General features: G+C 37.6%; 1 protein-coding gene across 10 annotated transcripts in view; it reads right to left on the bottom strand.

Moving 5' to 3' along the window:
• The window catches only part of RIC8B (RIC8 guanine nucleotide exchange factor B), a 113,590-nt gene that overhangs the window by 52,902 nt on the left and 36,146 nt on the right, over nt 1-24,542 (bottom strand). For all 10 annotated transcript variants that reach the window (XR_007717762.1, XR_007717763.1, XM_050748639.1 and 7 more), the window contains exons 3-4: nt 17,988-18,596; nt 7,816-7,910 (exon numbers count right to left, since the gene is read on the bottom strand). Coding sequence is in view for 8 of the 10 variants with exons in the window: in XM_050748639.1 (XP_050604596.1) it covers nt 7,816-7,910; nt 17,988-18,596 (704 nt within the window). In the remaining 2 variants the exon portion in view is untranslated. The remainder of the gene's footprint in view (nt 1-7,815; nt 7,911-17,987; nt 18,597-24,542) is intronic.

Genomic DNA, 24,542 nt, shown 5'->3' with positions numbered 1-24,542 from the left:
AACTTCCAACCTCAACTGATCTGCCCACCTTGGCCTCCCAAAGTGCTGGGATTACAGGCGTGAGCTGCCATGCCCAGCTGATAATTTTAAAAGTTTGTGGCAGGTTAATTTTAAAAATCTATTTTAAAATATTAGTCTGTATGTTATCCCTTTTTATTGTTTATATATAATTTCATTATCTATTTCGTATATCAGCTTAGCAGCATATATATATAAGGTATATATAAATAAATATATTCAGGGGTGTATTCAAAAACTTTTACTGATTAGGAATATGATCAAAATATTTAGAGGCTAATGGCACAGAAAACACTGTCAAAAAACTTAGCTGTGAAGGGAAGGGAAGAAACAGGGTCATATCTCTGAGGTGATAAAGATCAAAGATTTTTTTTCCTCACAAAAGGGACAGATCTCAGCATGTCACATATTGAAGGGATAAAGCCCAAAGAAGAGACTGAAGAACTAGAAGAGGAGTTCAATGCTGAAATAAGGCCTCAAGAGGCAGAAGAAAAAGGTGTGGGCATGTTAACCTTGGGCAGGGAGAGAGCCACTTAATTTCCTGATATTGGCAGAAAACAGGAAAGAACAGGTACATTTTATAGTACATTTATAGGTAGGGATGGGGAATTAAGGGTTTAAGAACGATCCTGCTTGACAGTTTCCAATTAGCCTCCTAAGAGGTCAGCAAGATCATCTATCTATCCATCCCTTCATCCAATTAATATTTATTAAGCATTTACTAAGTATAACTGTTCTAGGTGTTGGGTATATAATGGCAGACAAGACAGACACAATCTTCACTCTTTTCAAGCATTTTTTTTTTTTTTTTTACGGAGTCTTGCTCTGTCTCCCAGGCTGGAGTGCAGTGGCCCCATCTCAGCTCACTACAATCTCAGCCCCCTAGGTTCAAGCGATTCTCCTGTCTCAGCCTCCTGAGTAACTGGGACTACAGGTGGCCGCCACCACACCCATCTAATTTTTATATTTTTTGTAGACACGCAATTTCACCATGTTGGCCAGGCCTGCCTCGAACTCATGACCTCAGGCGATCCACCCACCTTGGCCTTCCAAAGTGCTGGGATTACATACAATTTAATGAAGGAGAGAAACAATAAACAAGTGGAAAAATAAAAGATGAAGATTATTTCAGTTAGTGATAAGTATCATGAAAAAAATAAAGCAGATGATAAGGTAGTGACAAGATATGTGTGTATGTGGTGGCAGGGGGCTGGGAGGGGGTTCGTAATCTAAATTAGGCAATTATGGAAGGCCTAATTGAAGAAGTGACATTTGAGCTAAGTTCTCAGTGTCAAGAAGGACTCAGCCTCTTAAAGATCTGGGAAAAGGATTTCAGGCAGTAGACAGAGAAAGTGTAAAGGCCCTAATAAGGAATCTGTGTCTAAGGAAGAGAAAGAAGAGCAGAGTAGCTTGAATACAGTCATGCAGATTGTGGAATGGTAGGCTCCTGGAGGCAAGGGAAGTGGCTCCTTGCCATGCAAATGTGTTGCTTGATAACAGAAACAGGGATGCTGTCGAGGCAGAGAGTTCTCAAGGTGAAGGCCAATGCCTCAGATCCAATTCCATGGATTCATCCAATACAACACAACCAGAGATGGTTTCCTTCATTCAGAAGTTACTGGCATATTGCCATGATAACAGCATTCTGCCCAATTTATTAGGCAGAGACTCTGACACTTTAGCATGATATTCTGCCCTGAAGTCTTGTGGAAAGGGCTGAGATTTAATCCAGATGTCAGGCTTCAATGGCCATGCTAAGATGTATTTGAAGGCTTTAAGCTCTCTCATAATCTCACAACCCCTACCCCATGTTGCCAGGCCACCCCAAATATCCATAAATAAAAACTAAGTAAAAACATGTTATCTTCTAAGGATAAGGGGGTGCAGAAGGCCTTTAGAGAGTTGCAAAGGTTTGGCAGAATCATACACATAGAATGAAAGCGGGAACTGACCAGGGGAAACAGATTTTCTACATGAGACTGCATATCATAAACACATGTACAGTGATAAAAATTTTTTTTCTCTTAATCCTTAAGACAGAGAAAAGTCATGAAAAGACTTAAAGTAGAAATCTGCTTTTTGAAAAACACCTCTGTGTGCGGTGGAGAAGATGGAGCCATCTGTCAGGTTAGGTAAAACTTTCCCTTAGGGCTCAGCAGCCTATGGAGAAAGAAGGTGGGCTGATCAGATCTAGGGTTGAGTGCTTTAAGACTGGCAGGACATGGTAATGGAGTGGAGTAGGTTGAAATGATGAACAAATGTTTTAGAATAGAGATGGAAGAAAGGAAATCTACAAGAGGACTTACAGATAGGAGAAAAAGGAATCATCAGAGGACTAGAGGTCTGGAAAAGGCCAGGACAGGTATCATTTGAGCAAGGAAGACTTTCTTATCATGACAAACCATAGTGACGATGCCCTTTGAATTCTATTAGCAATTATTATTTGAATAATTTACTGGGAGACTACTCAAAAAATATCTGTGATATCTCTCTATTCTTGTCTTGAATTGTTATTTAGCTTTTCATAACATTTATGTCTTTTCTCCTTATAAAAAAAATAAAGCAGATGATAAGACAGTGACAAGATATGTGTGTGCGGGGGAGGGGAGTCTTAATCTAAACTGGACAGTAAGGGAATTTAGTCTCCATGTTCCTCCAGGTATGCATTGTAAAGTCTCTAAGAACAGTGCTCAGCTATAGTTCAGAAAACATCTGTTCACCTAGATGACTGTCATTTACAGAGAGTCAGCTTAAAGAGTTAAGAGCTTTATGCTAACGACAAAACCAACGCAAACCCCTTCTCGATCTCTCCAAAGTAAATTCTCCTTTTCTGTACAACTATATAAGCTTATTCATGTCTAATACAGCACTCATCAAAACAACTCTACTTATTTACTTACAAATCTGTCTTATCTATTGATTAGCGAGTCATGGAGAACAGAGACTGTGCTGTGTTCATTTTTGTTACTCAACATAGTGCCTAACAAATAGTAGTGCTTAATTAATAAACAGAAATGAAATCACTCAATTTTCAAACATGTATTAAAAGTCTGCCTTGTGTAATTAGAAGACTGAGTATTGTTAAAATATTAATACAATCCAAAGAATTCTATAGGTTCAATGCAATCCTTATGAAAATCCGCATGACATTCTTTTGAGAAACAGAAAAACCCACCTTAAAATTCATATGGAATCTCAAAGGACTCTGAATAGCCAAAATAATCTTGAAAAAGAACAAAGCTGGAGAACTCACACTTACTCATTTCAAAACTTACTATAAAGCTACAGTAACCAAAACAGTGTATTACTGGCCTGAAGCCATACAGACAAATGAAATAGAACAGAGAGCTCAGAAATAAGCTCTCACATACATATATATTCAAAGGTTTGGTAGAATCATACATACAGGATGAAAGGGGGAACTAACCAAGAGAAACAGATTTTCCACAAGACTACATATCATAAATACTTGCACAATGATCCCCCACCAATCCTGCTGCCAAAAAGTTTTCTCTTAATCCTTAAGACAAAGAGGAGCCAAAACAAGATTTAAAGCAGACATTTGCTTTTGAAAAACACCTCTGTGTGCAGTGGAGAAGATGGAGCCATCTTAATGAATAAATGAAAAGAGTTATGGAGAGGGATGGTGCTGATGGTTGCACATTAAATAGAACCACCAAATTGTACACTTAAAAGATGGCAAATTTTATAACTGTATTTTACCACTATAAAAAAAAACTGAAAGAAAAAAAAGACTGCTATGTTTAAGACATTATATTTAGCATTGTAATAAGCTGTTATTAGGTATTGTATGGCCTATACTGTCCCCTTCAATATGTGAGACAAAATGAATTAGTCTAAACAAAGAAACAGTAACAAAAAGCTTTAGAAATACCAATGTACTCAGTGAGTAAAAGAAAACGAGATTGAGAGCCTAAAATAAATTAAATCAGATCTGATCTTTCCCTCTTCTCATCAGCATATAGGCCATCCTGATTTCTTCCCTTCTCTCCAAAATAAAATAAAACCACAACGACATGCCAACTTTTTTGGGCTAAATATTTCTGCATAAGCTTGTTGATTATGGACTGGAGTGCTGAAAATACTTTCAGGCACACAGAGATGAACAGAATTAGGATGTCCTTCAATAGAGCAAAAAAGGTGGATCATACCAACAACCTACCTGTTACAATTAAGTATGGACAAAAAGGAAATGAAAGAGAATAGATTTTAAAAACCATCTAAAATGTTGATTAGTGGAAATCAAGGTCAAGGTCTGCTATCTTTGCGTGCTAACTCATTTCATCTCTATGTCCATGACCTCTTGACTTCTCTGATAAAATGGCACTGTCTTACAAAGACACAAAAAGCTGCCAGGCTGTTTTTTTTCCAAACTTACTTTTCTCCAAAAGCACCTTTATAGGCTCCTAACATGCATATATCATAGGACTTATCTGGCTTCAGAAACATTTGGATTAAAAGAAAGAAGATTTCTTTACATGATCACAGGATAAACATAGGCATAGTTCCTAAACAGCATATCAAAATCAACCAACAACTATTAAAGAAATATTTAAAACAGTAAATATTCTAAAAGCCAGTATGTTTATCATAATACTAATAGAAGTAGCACATCAGTGACACAGTGGCAGTGGTGGCAGCAGCAGCAGCAAGTGCCATTTACTGGTTGTTTTCTCGTTGCCAGGGAAGAGGCGCTTTATGAACCTCCCATTTAATCATCATCACAACTCTTTGGGTTTGATGATAATGCAGAACCATACACTATACTACCCAGGGTTACCTATTTCATTAAACATTTCTTTAAAGCAAATCAAAGTGTCCAAAAAAAAGTAAAAACAAACTTAGAAAATAACTTTTAAAAATGGAATTTGAGATGTTACTTTGAAATCCTTTAGAAAAATTTTTATGCTTAAAACACACACACACAGAAAAATTGTTTTCAGGGTCACTACAGAAGCTTCCTAAAATAGCACTTTGAGGTTAGTGCCATTTTCATTGTATTTAAATGGATTAGCCTACAGTCATTACTGCTCAAAATGATAATAATCACTCTAATTCTGATTAAAGGAACATGCAAGGCCATTCCAGATAAACTGTTAAGTCAGCAGCAACCTCAATCTCCCAGGAAAGTCTTTGAGAAATACTCATAGATCCTGTCTGTGGCTCTAGGGATACTCCTTATTTGCAGTGAAGCTGATATCAAAGTAACTTTTAAGATAAAAGAAAATTTAAAGAAAAAAGCAAGCATCACTAAGGAAAATAAATCTGACTTTAAAAAAAAAACTTTATTTTAAAAACCTCTATTATATAGTTTTGCTCTCTTTCAACAAATACTGGGTGCTGCGTCAAGATATTAAATTCATTACTCGGAAAAATCTTTGGCAATGTATTTGTGACTAGTTTAGCAATTTTGGTCAAAGTGCTTTTCTTTCACATCCTTGTATGATTGTTTAACTTGTGATATCTGACTTCTTAAAAAAAAAAATCAATTTACGCCAGGTGCGGTGGCTCACGCCTGTAATCCCAGCACTTTGGGAGGCCGAGGCGGGCAGATCATGAGGTCAGGAGATCAAGACCATCCTGGCTAACACAGTGAAACCTCGTCTCTACTAAAAATACAAAAATATCAGCCGGGCGTGGTGGCGGGCGCCTGTAGTCCCAGCCACTCGGGAAGCTGAGGCAGGAGAATGGCGTGAACCGGGAGGCAGAGCTTGCTGTGAGCCGAGATCGCGCCACTGCACTCCAGCCTGGGTGACAAAAAATCAACTTACTCTTGGGCTTATAAGACCATTTTCTTTTACTTTTAGGGTCCAAATTTCTAGTGTCTCTTAATTACAAAAAAAAATTACAGTGGGTCAAAATGCTTAATTAAATCTTGTTAGGATATGATTTATTGTAGTTAATCTGATTTTTTTAAAGGTACTGTTTTAAGAAAACTAAAGGAATGTTTGATTTGTAGCTACAGAAAAAAATTACACTTTTAATCAAGAAGAAAACAGTCTTTTGACAGGCTGCAGGGCAGGGAGTACGCTGAGATAACCTACCAGCAAATTCAGTACAATATCAAATAATAAGTTGCTGATCATAACTAAAATAATATGGATTTGATTGAAAAATAACAATTAAGCATATGCTTCATTTTACACTCTGGCTGTGTTTCTATAGTTTTATTTAAGCCATATTTTGGAAAACTGAATATTTTAAGCGTTCAAAAAGGAATTTCTACTACTAAGAATAACCCTATGTTAAATGTAGAGTTAATGCCAAAGTAATTTGCTTGCAGATATGAGTTTATTTGAATTGTTTAAAATGCCATTTGTATTCATGTATAATAAAGCACCATGAGTAGTATCATGATGAAGTCAGAACTCTTGTTGTTACAAATCTGATCCAGAATGGAAAGAGAACTGGAAAAATGCATTAATTCTTATTCAGTTGTTCTCAGAGTACGATAAATTTTTACAGCAGTCCATTAACAGTTCTAATGGACAAGTTGCAAAATTTGAACTATTTTGTTTATTTATTTGAGACAGGGTCTCACTTTGTCACCCAGGCTGGAGTGCAGTGGCGGAATCTCGGCTCACGGCAACCTTCGCCTTCTAAGGTTCAAGAGATTCTCCCACCTCAGCCTCCCAAGTAGCTGGGACTACAGACATGTGCCACCACACCCAGCTAATTTTTGTATTTTTAGTAGAGACAGGGTTTTGCCATGTTGCCCAGGCTGAGCTCAAGTGATATGCCCGCCTCAGTCTCCCAAAGTGCTAGTGTTACAGGCATGAGCCACGGCACACAGCTGAACTATTTTATATATTTTATTTATTTTTAAAATTAATTAATTAATTTTTTGAGATGCAGTCTCACTCTGTTGCCTAGGCTGGAATGCAGTGGTGCGACCTTGGTTCACTGCAACCTCCAACTCCCAGGTTCAGCGTTTCTCCTGTCTCAGCCTCCTGAGTAGCTGGGATTACTGGCATGTGCCACCATGCCCAGCTACTTTTTTTGTATTTTTGGTAGAGACAGGGTTTCACCATGTTGTCCAGGCTGGTCTCGAACTCCTGACCTCAAGTGATCCACCGGCCTCGGCCTCCCAAAGTGTTGGGATTACAGGCATGAGCCACCACGCCCGGCCTATTTTATATATTTTAATACTAGACACTATGCCCTAATTCTTTCAAGTTTTTTTAAAAAATAAAACTATCGTTGCCAAAATATATACTTTTTGGTAAGTATTCTTCAAATGAAATTAGTCAGAGTACTGGTTAAGTGCAGTAATTAAAAGCAGGGTTTAAATCCCAGTTCTTCCACTTGTTAGGGCTGTATAATCTCAGAGAAATTGCTTGATCTTTCTCTGCATCAGTTTCCTCATATTGAAAGGGAAAAATTACAGAATCTACCTATAGTTGGCATGGTGATTAAAAGAAGTTAATCTTTATAAAGCACTTAGCACAATGCCACAGGGTATGTGTTCAATAACTGTGTACTATTACTGTTGTTCTGGATAAAACCAAGAACAGCAACTATCTGTGGCATTTGCAACAAATGCCAAATTCTCTTCTCCTGTTGAACCTCAATGTAACAAAGTGAAAGGGGGCAGAATAAAAATTTCTCACCAGGGCACAGTAATGATTTCCATGATCATGATTTCTGACCTACCAGTTACCTGATTTACTGCAGTATTTTCACTTTCTTGTGCTTATAACAATTGAAATTAGATGCACAAAACCAACAAGAACTGATGACGTCCTTCATTGCGATGTCAATACAGAGCTTACCCACCTGTGTAGCTCTTCTGTTTTGTCTTCAGTTGGACCTACGATTAGTAAACAATGACGAAGGACAGCTGCCATTACACGGAACTGATGAGAATCACTCTATGGCAAATAAAAAAGAGGAGAGGAAAAATTGGGGGTTGAATGCCTTAACAGTGGGGTCTGCTACTTTACTACATCTCTTGCCCACCCCAAACAATCATTCTTATACATACATTGTAGATGGCAGAATATCCTAGGAAGAATTCCTGAGGCAATACTAAGTAAACAGTCACTATCTCATATGAACAACCATAACCACTTCCAGAAATGCTGACCTAGCCAATCTGGTTTACCTTCTTAAGATTCAATTCCACTAGAGATTTTTTTCATTTCCAAAAAGCCTAAATTCGTTTGTTGTATGGTGCACTGTTCCAGTTTACTAATCATTATAAAAGTTCCAACAGATGTGATGCTACCAGGTTATTTCAGAGACTGGTTGAACATCCTTAATAAAAATGTCTCATCTCAACTTTCAAAGCAATAAATCCACCAACTTCATTTTAATCAATCTTAATATCCTAATTCCCCCAGAACTACCAGCAAGTAATGAAAAACAAGTGATCTCCAATGTTTACTCATTGGCAGTGGTATTAAAGAGACACAGGCAGTTAGAGCGAAGAAGGCAAACAGTAGGAAATAAACTAAGCCCTGAATAATCATTTGGTTTACTTCTTCATTTTTAGTGAGATCTTGATTACACTTTCTTTAATTATCTGCATCAAAGTCATTATCTTTCTTCTTCCAGATTTTAAATAATTAAGAAGACATATGAAATTAGAGATAATTGTGATAGAGAGCCTGGATATGCCATATTTCAGGCAGACTCCAACTACCTCAAAAACTACTAAAAAATTATAAATTTTTTTTTTTTTTTTGAGATGGAGTTTTACTCTTGTCGCCCAGGCTGGAGTGCAATGGTGTGATCTCAGCTCACCACAACCTCTGCCTCCTGGGTTCAAGCGATTCTCCTGCTCAGCCTCCTGAGTAGCTGGGATTACAGGTGCCCGCCACCATACCCGGCGAATTTTTTTTTTTTTTTGTATTTTTAGTAGAGACAGGGTTTTTTCACCATGTTGGCCAGGCTGGTCTTCAACTCCTGACCACAGGTGATCCACACGCCTCAACCTCCCAATGTGCTGGGATTACAGGTGTGAGCCACCGCGGCTGGCCAAAACTTCTTAATACATCATTGATTTCAAGTCCATGTGAAGTGATATATTTTCATAAGTTATACACATATATCTTATATTCATATATAGAACTCACATAACCCTTCTAGGAAGATGTCTCTCATAAAATCTAGCAAGCAATTAGGGCACACTTTCACAACTCATAATGTGGACAATAATATTTTAAACATAACATCATCATGTATAGAGTTGGATGAGAAGAGGGCCTCAGTGGCCTAATGGAAATAAAGGCACTGCACTTGGGGTCAGGAGTCTAGGTTGTCACTTCAGACAAGTCATATAGTTTCTCCAAGCCTCAGTTTCCCCACATGAATCTCCAAATACTGGAGGGTTCTGTCAGGGTTACAAAGGATTAAAGAAAATGATAAGCATGAAAGTGCTTTAATACTTTCAATAAAACATTTGAAGGTTGGGGGAAGGATAACAGAGGAAGGGAACAAAAGGCAAGACTGATAAGAGCTGAAACAAATGATAAATCATTGTAGGGGGAAAGGGGAAAAACAAAGAGGGACTACTGGAATGACAGACTCTAAGACTGGCAGGGTTGGAATGAATGTTGTCCCATTCACTATCCATCTCAAACGCCTGAATTAAAATTCTCTCATATGTTAAATAGCCATGTGAAATGCATTCATTACTTAACTCTTGATAAGATCATATTTCCCTTGGTTTTAAAAATTAACTAGGGATTACACTTCCTTTTATATTATATTTTCCTTTATTTTAGACAATAATCTATTTTCATGCTGATGTTGACAGGCTTTCGTAAATCTATCCATTTTGGTATTTCCATTATTTGCAGCTGCAAAGCAAAATTCTACTTTTTACCCTAGTTCTACCTTTTCCAGTTTTGATAACATCAGCTCCCAAGTTGTATCCTATGTCTACAATGTCCTCTTTTACTCTAAATCCACTAAATTAGCTCTATTTCTCTACTCAAAACGACTACTAAAATCCCTGTATTGTTTGCCTCTGCTCTGCATCACTGGTTCCTTTGCGCACTCCAGGTCTCAGCTAAAGTATCTTCTCTGAGACGACTCTTTTTTCTCTCATGAAATCATAATTTGTAATTTCACATTTGTTTACTTGCATATACTTTGTTTCCTCCACTAATCTATTACCTTAATGAGGAAAGAGGGTGTGTGTTTAATAGGTCATCAATAAATTTTAATGTATACTATACAAACAGAAACGTGCACAAATCATAAGTGTAGAGCTAAATTTTGACAAAATAAGCACACCCATATAACCAATATAAAAATCATGCAATGCCAAGATTAAGAATTTCGGAATTCTTTCCATATCCCCTTCAAATGACCATCTTCTGTCCCTCACAGGTAATTCTAACTTGTTAATGTCACACACAGGTATTTTGGTTGTTACTGAACTTTATATGTATAGAATCATAAAATACAGACTCTTGTGTTGGTGAGATTCATTCACATTACTCTGTGTAGTTGCAGTCTGTTCTTTGTCATTGTTTGAGAGCAGTGCTATCTAAGTATGTTTGTGTTCCACTGCTGCTCCCCACCCTGTTCATCACTGGTCTGCAACACCAGGAGTACAGACGGTATATGTGAACATTTAGAAACTTTTGAGCAGTTTGGCATTGTGTGTAATATTGTATTACACAAGAGTTTCATTCTGACAGATTTTTGGAGAAAAAAATCTGGTCCTTCACCTACAGATAGGTTAAGAAAGCACTACTATATAGTATTCCAACGTATGAATATGCCACAATTTACTTATCTGTTCTACTCCTGATTGACACTTGGATTGTTTCCAGCTTGGGGCTATCTTGAAAAGCGTTGTTGTGAACATAATTTTTACATGTCATTTGATATCTACAGGTATACACCCTAGAGAGGAGATGCTGAGTCACAGGTTATATCCATATGTCAAGCTTTACAAGGTACTGCTAAGTGTTTCCAAATACTTACACCAATTTACACCCCACCAGTTGCTCTACGGGGGCACCAATCAATACTTGTTAGAGTCAGCCTTTTTAATTTTAGTCATTCTCATGGATGTGTAGTGATTTCTTGGTTGTAGCATGCATTTTTCTGGTGACTAATAAAGTTGGACACCTTTTCGTATGTTTATTACTCATTGAGATACCTCTTTTGTGAAGTTCCTGTTCAAGTCCTTTGCTTATTTTTCTATTGGGGTGTCTGATTTTTATTTTTACCGGTTTGTAGGACTTTTTAATGTATTCTGAAGAGAGTCATTGCACATATCCTCCTCCTGGTGTCTTGCCTTTTTGCTTCTTTTGATGAATTCACTTTAATGAAAATCGATTTGTCATTTCTTTCCTTTATGGTTTGATCCTTATTTTGTCCTGTTTTAGAAATCTTTGCTTATTTAAGAAATGTTTGATTTGTATGAGATAAAGTCATGAAGATACTCTTTAGTGAGCTTTATTATTTACCTTGTATATTTAGGTCTCTTATCCATCTCAAATTAATTTTTTGTATATGGTGTAAGCTAGGGATTCGAATTCATTTTTTCCACGTGGCCATACAACTGATAAAGCCCCGTTTATTAAAAAGCCCATTCTTTCACTACTGTACTTCAGAGTTACCTGTAAGTCAGTTGACTGTATCGACTCTATTTATTCTATTCCATTAGTTTATGTCTCAATAAATATTTGTTGGATAAATGCTATCATTTAAGAAGACTTAATAAAGTAAACACTATTTTCTACTGTTGGTTATTCTACTGTGTGACTTTCTGCAAGTAATTGAAACTCTCTGATCTTCACTGTCATTTGTCAAATGGGGTTAATGCTCCTGTCTCACAAAGATGCCAGCAATGAAATGCAATTGCTTTTCATAAAACATTATATAAACACAGCTTATACAACTGTTTATTAATTGCTTCCTGATTTAGTTTTGATATTTTCAGGGCATCAATATTCTCTCCTCCTGAAATGATACCACCTTCAAAGGCTGAGAGAGAAAAGAAGTCCGTAAGGATGAAGGGCAAAGGAAGAGAAAGAGAGCAAGCAGGCTTGGTTATGATAGTGAAAATCAAAATGAGGTAACATTAAAACGGAGAAAAAAACTCAGGAAATTCTTTGGGATCTCTTTATATAGCTTTCACATCTTAATTACAGATTCCACTACTGCATATTTCCTTCAAAGTGTCTAAAATAATCATGGAACTAACCCCTTTTGTGACATTCCTAATTAACTTCTATGGACACTCACTGTTTTATCTCATTCAAATGGTATCCTTTGACTACTCAGATACTTGTACTTCTCTGTGTGCACTGGGTTCTCTGTTTCTAACGTGTCTGCTGGTATGTACTTTCTTATTACGTTGCACTGATACCTTGGAAGCACAGGAGAAGGGAATGTGGTCTTCATTCTAGGGATCCCTTACAGTCCCAAGAATAACATGCTCTCTTCCATCAACAGAGATATTTAGAAAAGTGTTAAAGCAGGAGAAAGACAAGACCATTTCAATTAACTTTTCGAAAACTGACTTTGTATCCTGCTAAAGAAATCAACTGGCTTTTTAAAACACACTACACCTTTAGGAAAGGGAGACAGAGGCTGATTCTACATGTGGAAATAAGGCTAGCTACATTTCCCACCGAATGGAAAGCAAACTCCAAATTAATCTGCTGATGGCATCAGCAGGCAGGCACGAATTTAACACTGAGGCATGAATCTAAAATGAACAAATTGCACTAATTTGCTAAACCTCAAGAAAAACCTAGTCATTAATTTTCTATTTTTGGTGAACTGTAAATGAAAGTGGTCATAAAAATAACTAAAACAGTTTAAAACCAAATGTTTGCATTTTCTGTAACTGTAAAGCTGTGAAATAGGCAAAGATTTTAAAAAGTGAAATGTCCAGGGTTTGAAAAGGTATAAACCAACAATATTTTTCTGAAGGTAAAATTGGCAACATATATAAAAACACCTTGAAACTTTGAAACCCTCTGGCCCACCAATTTCAGGAACGTATCTACAAAAATTTTATAAGAAAAATCACTAGAACTTAAAATGGCAAGCAACTGCAAACAATCTTTTAATTGTCTTCAAAAGGGAGATTTGTTAAAGGTTGATACATCTTTCCTTAGGAAGGAATACTCCTAAGTATCAAATACTGATATATATATATTTAAAATATTTATCTATTTTTAAACTTCTCTCTTTTTTTTTTTTCCTGAGAGAGAGACACTGTTACCCAGGCGGGAGTGTGGTGGCACAACTATGCAGCCTTAACCTTCTGGGCTCAAGTGATCCTCCCACCTCAGCCTCCCAAGTAGCTAGGACTATATGCACATGCCACAATGCCTGGATAATTTTTATCTTTTTTTATTTTTTGTAGAGATCAGGTCTCACTATGTTGCCCAGGCTGGTCTCAAAACTCATGGGCTCAAGCCATGCTCCTGCCTCAGCCTCCCAAAGTGCTAGGATTACAGGCCTGAGCCACCACTGCACCTAGCCATATTCTTCATTTTCATAGGCCTCTTTATACTTACAAGTACGTATTATTTCACAAGAAGTTAGAAGGTGGTTGTCAAAAATTTCTTTTGGGTTGCGGAATCCATTTTATCCCCCAAATTAAATCTTAATTACAACCTATATTTAAAGAAAAGCAATAGCAATAGCAAGAACAATTGGTGCTCTGTATCTAAAGTGAGGCTGAGGAACTTGGAAAACTGTCCAATTGCTCCCAGAGCCCACTGCTAGAAACCTTATGGCTTAAAGAAACACATGTTGAAAAGCTACTCTTTTTTTTTTTTTTTTTTTTTTTTTTGAGACGGAGTCTTGCTCTGTCGCCCAGGCTGGGGTGCAGTGGTGCGATCTTGGCTCACTGCAAACTCCACCTCCCGGGTTCACGCCACTCTCCTGCCTCAGCCTCCCAAGTAGCTGGGACTACAGGCGCCCTCCACCACGCCCGGCTAATTTTTTGCATTTTTAGTAGAGATGGGTTTTCACCATGTTAGCCAGAATGGTCTCGATCTCCTGACCTTGTGATCTGCCTGCCTCGGCCTCCCAAAATGCTGGGATTACAAGTGTGAGCCACCACACCCGGCCGAAAACCTACTCTTTGTGAACTTTTATTATGAAGAAAAAAGACTAAGATTATTAAATGACTGAATTTTTGTAAAAATGTACATATATATTTATCTACCATACAATTAAGAATAGTTAGAAAGATATACTCCAGCCGGGCACAGTGGCTCACACCTGTAATCCCAGCACTTTGAGGGGCCGATGCGGGCGGATCACTGAAGTCGGTAGTTTGAGACCAGCCTGACCAACATGGAGAAATCCCGTCTCTACTAAAAATACAAAATTAGCCAGGGGTGGTGGCGCATGCCTGTAATCCCAGGTACTCGGGAGGCTGAGGCAGGAAAATAACTTGACCCAGGAGGGAGAGGTTGCGGTGAGCCAAGATTACATCATTGCCCTCCAGCCTGGGCAACGAGAGGGAAACTCCATCTCAAAAAAAAAAAGAAAGATACACACCAAAAGAGGCAAACAGTGCTTGGTGCAGTAGCTTACATCTGTAATCCCAACTACTTGGGAGGCTGAGGTAGGAGGATTGCTTGAGGCTACGAGTTCAAGACCAGCCTGAACAACATAGCAAGACCCATGTCTTAAAAGACTAAAACACAGGTCGGGTGCCGTGGCTCACGCCTGTAATCTCAGCACTTTGGGAGGCCGAGGCAGGCGGACCACAAGGTCAGGAGATCGAGATCATCAACACAGTGACACTCCATCTCTACTAAAAATACAAAAAACTTAGGGCGTGGTGGCAGGCACCTGTAGTCCCAGCTACTTGGGAGGCTGAAGCAGGAGAATGGCGTGAACCCGGGAGGCGGAGCTTGCAGTGAGCCGAGATCGTACCACGGCACTCCAGCCCGGGCGAGAGAACAAGACTCCATCTCAAAAATAAATAAATAAATAAAAAATAATTAGCTGAGTGTGGTGGCCTGCACTTATAGTCCCAGCTACTCGGGAGGACAGCTTGAGCACAAGAGTTTGAGGCTGCAGTGAGCTATGATCACACCACTGCATTCCAGCCTAGGCAACAGACAAGACCCTATTTCTTTAGCTAAAAAAAAAAAGGCCTGGCGCAGTGGCTCACGCCTGTAATCCTAGCACTTTGGGAGGCCGAGGCGGGTGGATCATGAGGTGAGGAGTTCAAGACCAGCCTGGCCAACACGGTAAAACGCCGTCTCAACTAAAAATGCAAAATTAGCCAGGCGTGGTGGCGCATGCCTGTAATCCCAGTTACTCTGGAGGCTGAGGCAGGAGAATTGCTTGAACTCGGGACCCAGAGGTTGCAGTGAGCTAAGATTGTGCCACTGCACTCCAGCCTGGGTGACAGAGCAAGACTGTCTCAAAAAAAAAAAAAAAAGAAAAAAGAATAAAAAAGTGCTTATCTTTTGAGTGGTGAGTTTACAGGTAATTTGTATTTTCTAATTGCTTATATGCCTTTTTCCTCGATATTATACAATGAGCATATATTACTTCATAAAAAGGAAAATAACGTTTATTTTAAAAGTTGGATTCTTCTGTACCACAAGTTTTCCATATCCTTTTATTTCAGTCACTGTTTTAAAATTCTGGCAATTCTTTAGGGGCTTGCCCAATCGAAGTAAACTGTCTTTTGTCTGACAATCAAGGAGCTATTAAAATCCAGGTAAATGGGCTCTTAAGTAGCAAGTTTCTTTGCACTCTGGTGACAGACTTTCTTTATGCCACGTTGTGGGTCCCTCACTAGAAAGTACCCTATGCTTTGGTCTCTGTCTTTCATACACTGTTTAACTTCCACAAAATGTTCATCCCCCAATTTTTTATTCCCCGGTTTTTCAAATGGCTAAATCGTTCTCTTTTCAGATCTCAGGAGACACCTTCAGAAAATTTTTCTTACTAAGTATTCTCAATCAATGCGCTCTTTCTCTCCTAGCACTTAAGAGAATTTGAATTATATATGTGTTTACTGATTTATTACCTCTCTCACCTAAAAAAACTGAAGTTTCATGAAGGCAAAGACAATGCCTATTGTTTGCAAAAATATTACACAATGCTCGGCATAATGTCTAGCAATTGACCATAAATATTCACTGACTGACAGACTGATTGGATGAATGAATGACTAAATGTCTGCTAAAAGTTGACTCTGGAAACTCATGAAGACATTCTTATCTAATTGGGTTGGCAAGAATCTTATGTTCAATAGTATTTAAATTTCTGAGCACTTCAGTAATAGCCCAGAGTCACATTAAATGTATATATTTTATGATGGCTATATCAACTGACTCACAACGGGTACTAGGTCAGAGATACCCGCTCCAGGATTACGGATCCTTTTCATGTATCTTTTGGAGATTAAATATTCTATAACACAGAATGAGTATTTGCTACTTCAACATTTTCTAAAGCTTCTTCTAGCTCCGATATTACTTATAACTGAAGTACACTAATGAGGGATAATCTCAATATACTGATATTTATTACCTGTCATCCATTTCATACATATACTGATGTGTACTCACTGAATTTTACACTCTTTTTTGTCAGGAATCTGAACAGTGTGAGCTACTATTTTGGGTATAATTTAAATAACAGGGGGCTCTAACAATGGCAAACCAACAGTCTCAGGAGTTTAAAGTCTCAAATGGAGAACTTAAAAACCCCAAAACAAACAGCGTAAGAAAAATAACCATAGAAGGTACCAAATAAGCATAGAAACATAACATTTTAAATACTTCCAAATATTTGGTTTCAATGCATAAATGGAGCATGTGGGCTTTCCACATCTTTTCTTGCCAAGTCCAAGGAAAAACTGACCATACTACAGTCATCTAGAACAGCTGTTAGGACTGATATTCAAATATTTAGTTTCAAAATACAGACCTATTTGCGCTTTAAAACTCAGATGTCTGCATATTCCCACTATAGCACTGCACTGAGATAATCCCTTTAAAGTAGGCTGCTGGCAAAAACAGATCTTTACTCATGGGTGAGAAGTGTTTCAAATGTTAGCCTAAATCTTAAAAGTCAATTGTCAAAAAAGACAATTTGCTCTGGCATCAAAATCTCTCTCTTTTTACAGCAGGGGCTGAATTTCAACAGTTATTTAAAGCTAAAAAGAGAGTAAATGTGACATGTTATGCTTCCAGAAGGAGGGAAAAAAGTTTATGTCTACTTCACTTAATTTGTTGACTTCCTTAAACTAAGTTTCCTATTTAGCATATTGTTCTTATAGGTACTCAAATGTAAACTATCAAATCTGCCTCACTTTGGGTTGCTGAAGGGTCCAAGCCACAGTGAAGAAAGATCTTTGTTTAGAAATAAGTCAGGTGGTTTAAAATAACCTTCCACACACTCTGGCATAATCAGCTTGTTTTCTAGAACTTATATATATATGAGCACAGATATCTAGTTGTGGTCCTATACCTCTGGTAGTTATCTAACACTATAGAGAAACCCCCTGGAGACTGGGACGATAGGCATACACAGAGCATCTTCTACTCTCCTGAGCAGACACTAATTCTGATTGATCAACTTCAACTGGCTTGATCTGTCTTAACTTTCCTTTAAGATGGCAGCCACTGAAAATGCCTATAGCTTTATCAACCACATTGTTTTGCTTCCCCTCAAATCTTATCATTTAAACCTTATTCCTGAAAGAGGCACTCTTAAAAAGAGACAATAATGCAACTCAGAAAACTATATTTGGCAACTTACAAAATAGTAGTCCATTTTTATACCTATTCTGATAGGTGTTATCACACAAATGGAAAGAATAAGACTTACAATGGTTAAGAAGTACATCCTGGGTAATACAATTGCTTAATGGGAGAAGTGGGAACTTTTTCCATTTCCCAACTTGTATTCTTCTCTTGCAGGAAACTCTAGGGATGCCCCAGACCAATTAAATTTCAGGTAGATAAAAATAGCCTTCTCTGCCTTACCTCTTTATGCACCTTCCAACTGTCTACTGTCACATTGAAGAGAGCTTTGAGGGCCTCAATGGCACAGTCCGTCTCCTGAGGTGAGAGAGGAGGTCCATTATGGTCTATGGCCGATTCATACTCATCGGTCCACTTGATGCTAAAGGCACTTTCCAAGATCTGGGTTAGCAGCGGTAGTCCCTGGAGCTCATAGCGCAATTGTGACCTGATGTCGGTGTGCAAAAGTGACAGAAGGAAGAGCAAGCGCAAGTCAAAGCACTTAATGTCATTGATAAATTTCCGGTCCTTGCACTTTCTCAGGAGATTACAGAGCTTTGCAGCAAGATTAAGTTCCAGGCTGAGCTGCTGTGCCATCTGACTGTTGAACACTATATTACACAGACATTTTAATGACTCCACAATAACTGGGAACTCTGATACTTTCTCTAAAGAATCATCTAACTCATTTAGTTTGGCTAGTCGCAGCAGTATCTGCATATTTTCCTTAGTTGTTACAGGAACTAAAACCTTTTTGTCTCTAGAGAGAATGCGGAGTACTTCCAGGCACGACACTTGACATGTTGTTGGGATGTCCTTTATAAGGACTTTAAATATGCCTTCACAGAGTTTCTGAAAAACAAGAAGAGTATGCAAAAATCATTATTTGGCTCAAATGACTTAACACAGAATGTTTCTCTGCCAATGTATTTAACAACAGTTAAAAATCCAGATAGAAAAGGTTTTTATTATTTTTTAAATCACGGAATGTTAGAGACTGAAATATAAGGTCACCATCAGGATGGAAGACAATCAGTTTGAATCATAGCTGTTCCCTTCCCAGAAATAAAGATTAACGCCTCAAGAATTGGTTCCTATTTGTCCAGAGTACAGGCTCTTGCAAAAAGATTTAAAGAAGTATGCATTTCTGCTGAGTTTTAGTTGCGCTATTGCTTCTGAATTTATAGTTCTTTAGCAGCAGTCCCATGTTTCAGAAACCCTAGAACCCCCTTTAGCTAAGATCTAATAATATTTAATCATCAAACAACCCCAGAGAAGAACTTTTGCTGACAAATTGATAAAAAATTATTCCAAGTGTTAGGTTCCAAATACAGTTGAATTAGCCTATATTAAGCCTTGAGCCAATTGCAAAAAGGTGACTCCTCCTAGTATACAAACTACACAAAAAAGTTCCCATTGGGTGGGCAAATTATTAAAAAGCACACATAGCTTGGGAAGCTCAGATTGTGTACAGAATTTTAGCTTTCTTTTGTTCTCTTGCCGTAGGGCACAGATCGTACAAATATATGTAGTAGTTCTGGTTCCAAACCTTGCTATCAATATCTCAAAAACAATTCTAGAATGAACCCAAATATCTTTATTTCCTAAAGAGGTTTTTTTAATACCATTGCCAGATTTAAGGATCACTGACCATTCCCTCAAAATTCAATGTCAGCTTTCTTCTCTACGAACTGCAGGTCTGGGTCTCTCAAGCTTACCCTTACATGTGAGGCAAGCAGCTATAACTACTCCATTGCTGAACGTTTCTGTACTCCCTTATATCTTATAAAAACAACAACTACTACTACCAATATAAGATTTTACAAAATTTCTATTCATCTATCATCAGACTTAACTCTTTAATAAAAAGAGGCTGCCTGTGGGTCACATTATAATCTTGTCAGGAAACCTAGGCTATGTGCACATAGTCATCAGCTACAAAAATGCCCATTTAAAATGTAGTCATCCCTTGGTATCTGTGTGGGATTGATTCCAGAACCCTCTGCAGATAATAAAATCCACAGATACTCAAGTATCTTATATAAAATGGTATAGAAGGATGGGCACAGTGGCTCATGCCTGTAATCCCGGCACTTTGGGAGGCTGAGGAAGGCGGATCACGAGGTCAGGAGATTGAGACCATCTTGCTTAACATGGTGAAACCCTGTCTCTACTAAAAATACAAAAAATTAGCTGGGCATGGTGGCACGTGCCTGTAATCCCAGCTACTCGGGAGGCTGAGGCAGGAGAATCACTTGAACTAGGGAGTCGGAGGTTGCAGTGAGCCAAGATCGTGCCACTGCACTCCAGCCTGGCAACAGAGCGAGACTGTCTCAAAAAAAAAAAAAAGGCATAGTATTTGCATATAACCTATGCACTTCTTCCTGTATATGTTCAGTCATCACTAGATTATTTAATATCTAATACAATGTAAATGCTATGTAAATGGTTGTATTATTTAAGGAAAAATGACAGAAAAGTTTGTCTGTACATGTTCAATACAGACACAACTATCCTTTTTCTCCTTGAGTATTTTCAATCTACAATTGATTAAATCCATAGATGCAGACTGCACGATACAGAGGGATGATTGTATTACGTTCTTTAAATAGATGTGGAAAGGAACTTTACCTGATAAGCCAAAAAAAAATTTCATAACATTGTCAATTATATCCTTACCATACCTGATAATTAGAAAGGACTTTCTTTTAATATTTTAATATCATTTTTAAAGTACTTTTTTTGAATGTAGTTTGGGGATAGCAGAAAGTATAATGTGCCCATTATTAAAAGTATACAGAACAGGGAAAATTTTCTCCATATTTAGACCTTTCACATTCAAGACAAAAAAATACATTCTACATACTACTTCATATGTGGTATATTCCTGGGGGTGGAGTCAGATCACCTTTGCTTCCACACAATTTCATTCAAGAAGGAAATATCTGCCTTCCTCCTTAAGTTGGGAAACATGTAATAAGGTATTATAAAATATTACATTTGTGAATTCGGAGTTCTACATGTCTAACAGCACACAAATATCTTTCTTCCATTCTAAACTAAAAATAACAGCAACAATAAAAGTAAAAAGAAAACCTATGGGCACTATGGCACTTTTCTTCCTAATAACTTCAGACTCAAGAAAGAAAAACAGCAGAGCCCGAAGACAAATTGGAATAGCCAGGGCTATACATAAACCAAATGGACTGAGAAACTCTGGGACATGAAAGAGATTAAAGATGCCTACAAAATTTTTAGTTAAAAACTGCCTCATCTAAAAGCTTGTAGAAGATCATCTAGCAAGCAAAGACAAGATTTTTTTGCACAGTTTTTAATCACAGTTGTTCTTGAACATACCATTTCTCACTACAGACTTACCTCACATGGTGACTGTTGCACAGTTTTTTGCTATATCTCTTGAAAAGTAATACCACTTTTTGGACAATGACTCTCTTTTTTCAAATTACAATTTTTAGAACCAAAAACATAAAAAACAATGAAAGTGATATTTAATCAACATACTTAATGCTTTACTCAATACAGTAATTTCTATTTAAGGAATATTATCAGGAACAAATAAAAGTGGTTGACTAGGCAGCATTCTTTATAGTTCTTCTATCTGTTGAGTTTGTGTACTACTTCCGTGTTTCAAAGGTACTCTTGTATTTCCCCTTTATTTTGCCCTATCAGTACTTTTCTGTGCTGTAACTATTTAAGTTGATTTTACTCTTCCTAACACATGCTCTGCTCTCCTCAAACACCTTTCATACCTCCCTGCTGCCCACAGAATGTTGCTGAAATGGGCCTAGTTTCCCCTTTCCTACTGTTGTCTGATACACACAACGCAAACACACACTGTTTCTTCTTCAGATGTTCCAAATTGACCCCCAGTCCCTGACCATGATACATCCTGAGTCTTTCCTCCACTGTTCCTTCAGCATGGTATGCCCTGCCACCACATCTACCCCTCAAGGATTGCCAAAAACTTTTTAGTAGTTTGCTCCTGAACTGAAATCCTATAGTGGACTTTAACAGTGGTTCTCAAACTTCATCATGCATCATAATCACCTAAAGGACTTTTAAAAAACAGACAGTTGCACCTCATCCCTCGAGTTTCTGATTCAGTAGGTCTGGGATGAGGGTCCAGAAATGGGACTTTTAACAATTCCTAGTTGATGCTACTGCTGGTCCAGAATCCACAATGTGAGGACCACTGAACTACGATTAACAATGGACTGATATAATTTGGACGTTGGGGTCAAGGGTTAACTGAGAATACCTGACCAGACGAACACAGAAAAGCAGGCAGACTTGAAAGCCATTAGCACGTTACCTTGACTTCTCCTTCGCTGCCATGTGCTAAAGATGTGTAAGGGCAGCAGGGACAGGAATGAGATGTCATTTTCTATTGTCACATCACTTTTCTGAACTAAAATGTGAAAAACTGCCAAAGGTGGGAGGCACATTACTTGTTTAAGGTCACTGATCCTGGGCTTGAAATTTGTTCAATCTACCATGGACTCTAAAACCAAATCAGTGTGGTAATTAAGAGCAGAAGTTCTGAATTTAAATTGTTTATATTCAAATCTTGGCTCTTCTTCTGAACAATTGTGGCCTTGGCAAGTTACTTGTCTCTGGACCTCATTTACTGCAAGAATTAAATGAGATCATGCATGTACAACAAATAGGGCAGTGCCTGGCAAGTGATAAATATTCAGTACAGGTTATCTGTTACACATTATTATCAGGTAAAATGTCAAAGTCCTCAGTTTGGCACTTAAGATCTGCTAACCTGCTCTGCGTTTTCTTTCATACTATTCTTATCAAATTTTCCTCTTTAGCTATATTCCTTTCCAAATTATCTCATATTGAGCTTTTTTGCTTTGTTACAGCCTCCCTCTACACATCAGTCCTTTTCCTTTTCTATTTAAGTTTTAGCAATTCTCGAAGACTAAGCTTAAAACCCATTTTCAACATAAAAATTTCCCTAATCACTTCAGACCTCAACATTCTTCCTTTCTAAGGGATACCTAAACCACAAATCTGTAGCAATCATTTGGTGCTTAGCACATCCATCCTGTTAGTTTTCTTTTTATGAGTTTGCCTCAACTACTAAAAATTCTCTGAAGGTGGAAGGGACATCTTTTTCACAAGAGAAGAAAATGTATTATGGTGGCTTTTAAATCAAAGACCTGAGTTTAATACCTGGGTTTGCCACTGTGTGACCTTTTTTTTTTTTTAACCAGCTGTATGATTTAGACACTTCTTAGTCTCAGTTTCCCATTTTTAAAAAATGGGAGGCCAGGCATGGTGGCTCACACCCATAATCCCAGCACTCTGGGAGGCTGAGGTGGGTGGATCAAAAAAAAAAAAAAGGGCGGGGGGAATAACATCCGTATCTCACAGGGATGTTATAAAATACATGCTGGGACATAATAAGCACTCTTTAATGGTGACTATCATTATGTTTTATTTCTTCTTAATCTTAGCACCCTCTCCCCAACTCGAAATAAATTAAGTTCCCTAAATCTCAAGCATTTGAGATTAGAGGTCTTTTAATAATGTCTTGACACTTTCCCTTTCTAAGAAGGAAAGAAAGTAGTAGACGCTATTCTTGTGACTGTATTGGTAGGGTGGTTCATCCCCCAGGGTAAAAGTCTTTTCATAGAAGTAGCAGAAAGTATGCACCTTCATACAAAGTTCTTTTTTCTGAAGAGTTTAAGTTACTTACATGTATATGCTCTTTAAAATACAGAATAAAACTATTAAAGAAAATAGAAAAAAATCCTTAATTATATGAACTGGTATATTTTATACACAGTGGACAGAGGGCTTGATCCTTAGTTAATTTACTTGATTTTCAGTAACATGCATTATTACTTTAACACACAGGTATGATCATCATGTGCACATAATTTTGCTTCCTAACTTTTAAATATAACATAATAAGCATTTTTCATATTGCTAGAGTCCTTGTAAAACATACTTTTAAATGGATGCAGTATTAAATATGACTCCTGTTCTCAATGAATCTGTAGCATGAAATGCAGCAGAGTCCAGAAAGAACAATGTAGGTTTACCATTAAAAGAAATGGCTTCACAATTTTAATAATTATAGCACATGTGGAGTATGTTTTAATCAAACTGCTTAGGATCAGAAGAAGTGTTTTGGATTTCTTTGGATTTTGAAATATTTGCATTATACTTACTTGGTTGCGCAGCCCAAATCTAAAATCCTGTAATGAGCATTTCCTTTGAATATCATGTCGGCACTCAAAATAGTTCCAAATTATGTCCTGTCATTTGCAACAACATGGATGGAACTGTAGGACATTATGTTAAGTGAAATAAACCAGGCACAGAAAGACAGGTATTGCATGTTCTCACTCATATGGAAGCTAAAAAAAAAGATCTAATGGAGATAGAGAGTAGAATGATGGCCACCAGAGGCTGAGAAGGGTAGTGGAGATGGCTTGGGGGTGGATATGGAGGGGCTGGTTAATGGGTACAAAAATACCATTAGATAGAAGGAATAAGATCTAGTGTTCAGTAGCCCAACAGGTCAATTACAGTTACCAATAATTTATTGTATATTTCAAAAGAACTAGAAGAACAGAACTGGAATGTTCCTAACACAAAGAAATGTTAAATGTTTGAGAGTATGGATATCCCAATTACCCTGATTTGATCATTACACATTGTGTACACTTGTGTCAAAGTATCACATATACCCCATAAATAGGTATTTTTTCTTTTTAGTTTTGAATTTTGGAGATTTCAGGTTTGAGGATTTGGGAT

Source organism: Macaca thibetana, chromosome 11 (genome assembly GCF_024542745.1).
Source record: "Macaca thibetana thibetana isolate TM-01 chromosome 11, ASM2454274v1, whole genome shotgun sequence".
In the NCBI taxonomy this organism is placed as follows: Eukaryota; Metazoa; Chordata; class Mammalia; order Primates; family Cercopithecidae; genus Macaca; species Macaca thibetana.
The sequence above is the reverse complement of the archived record's forward strand: the minus strand, read 5'-3'. Positions and strand labels throughout refer to the sequence as shown.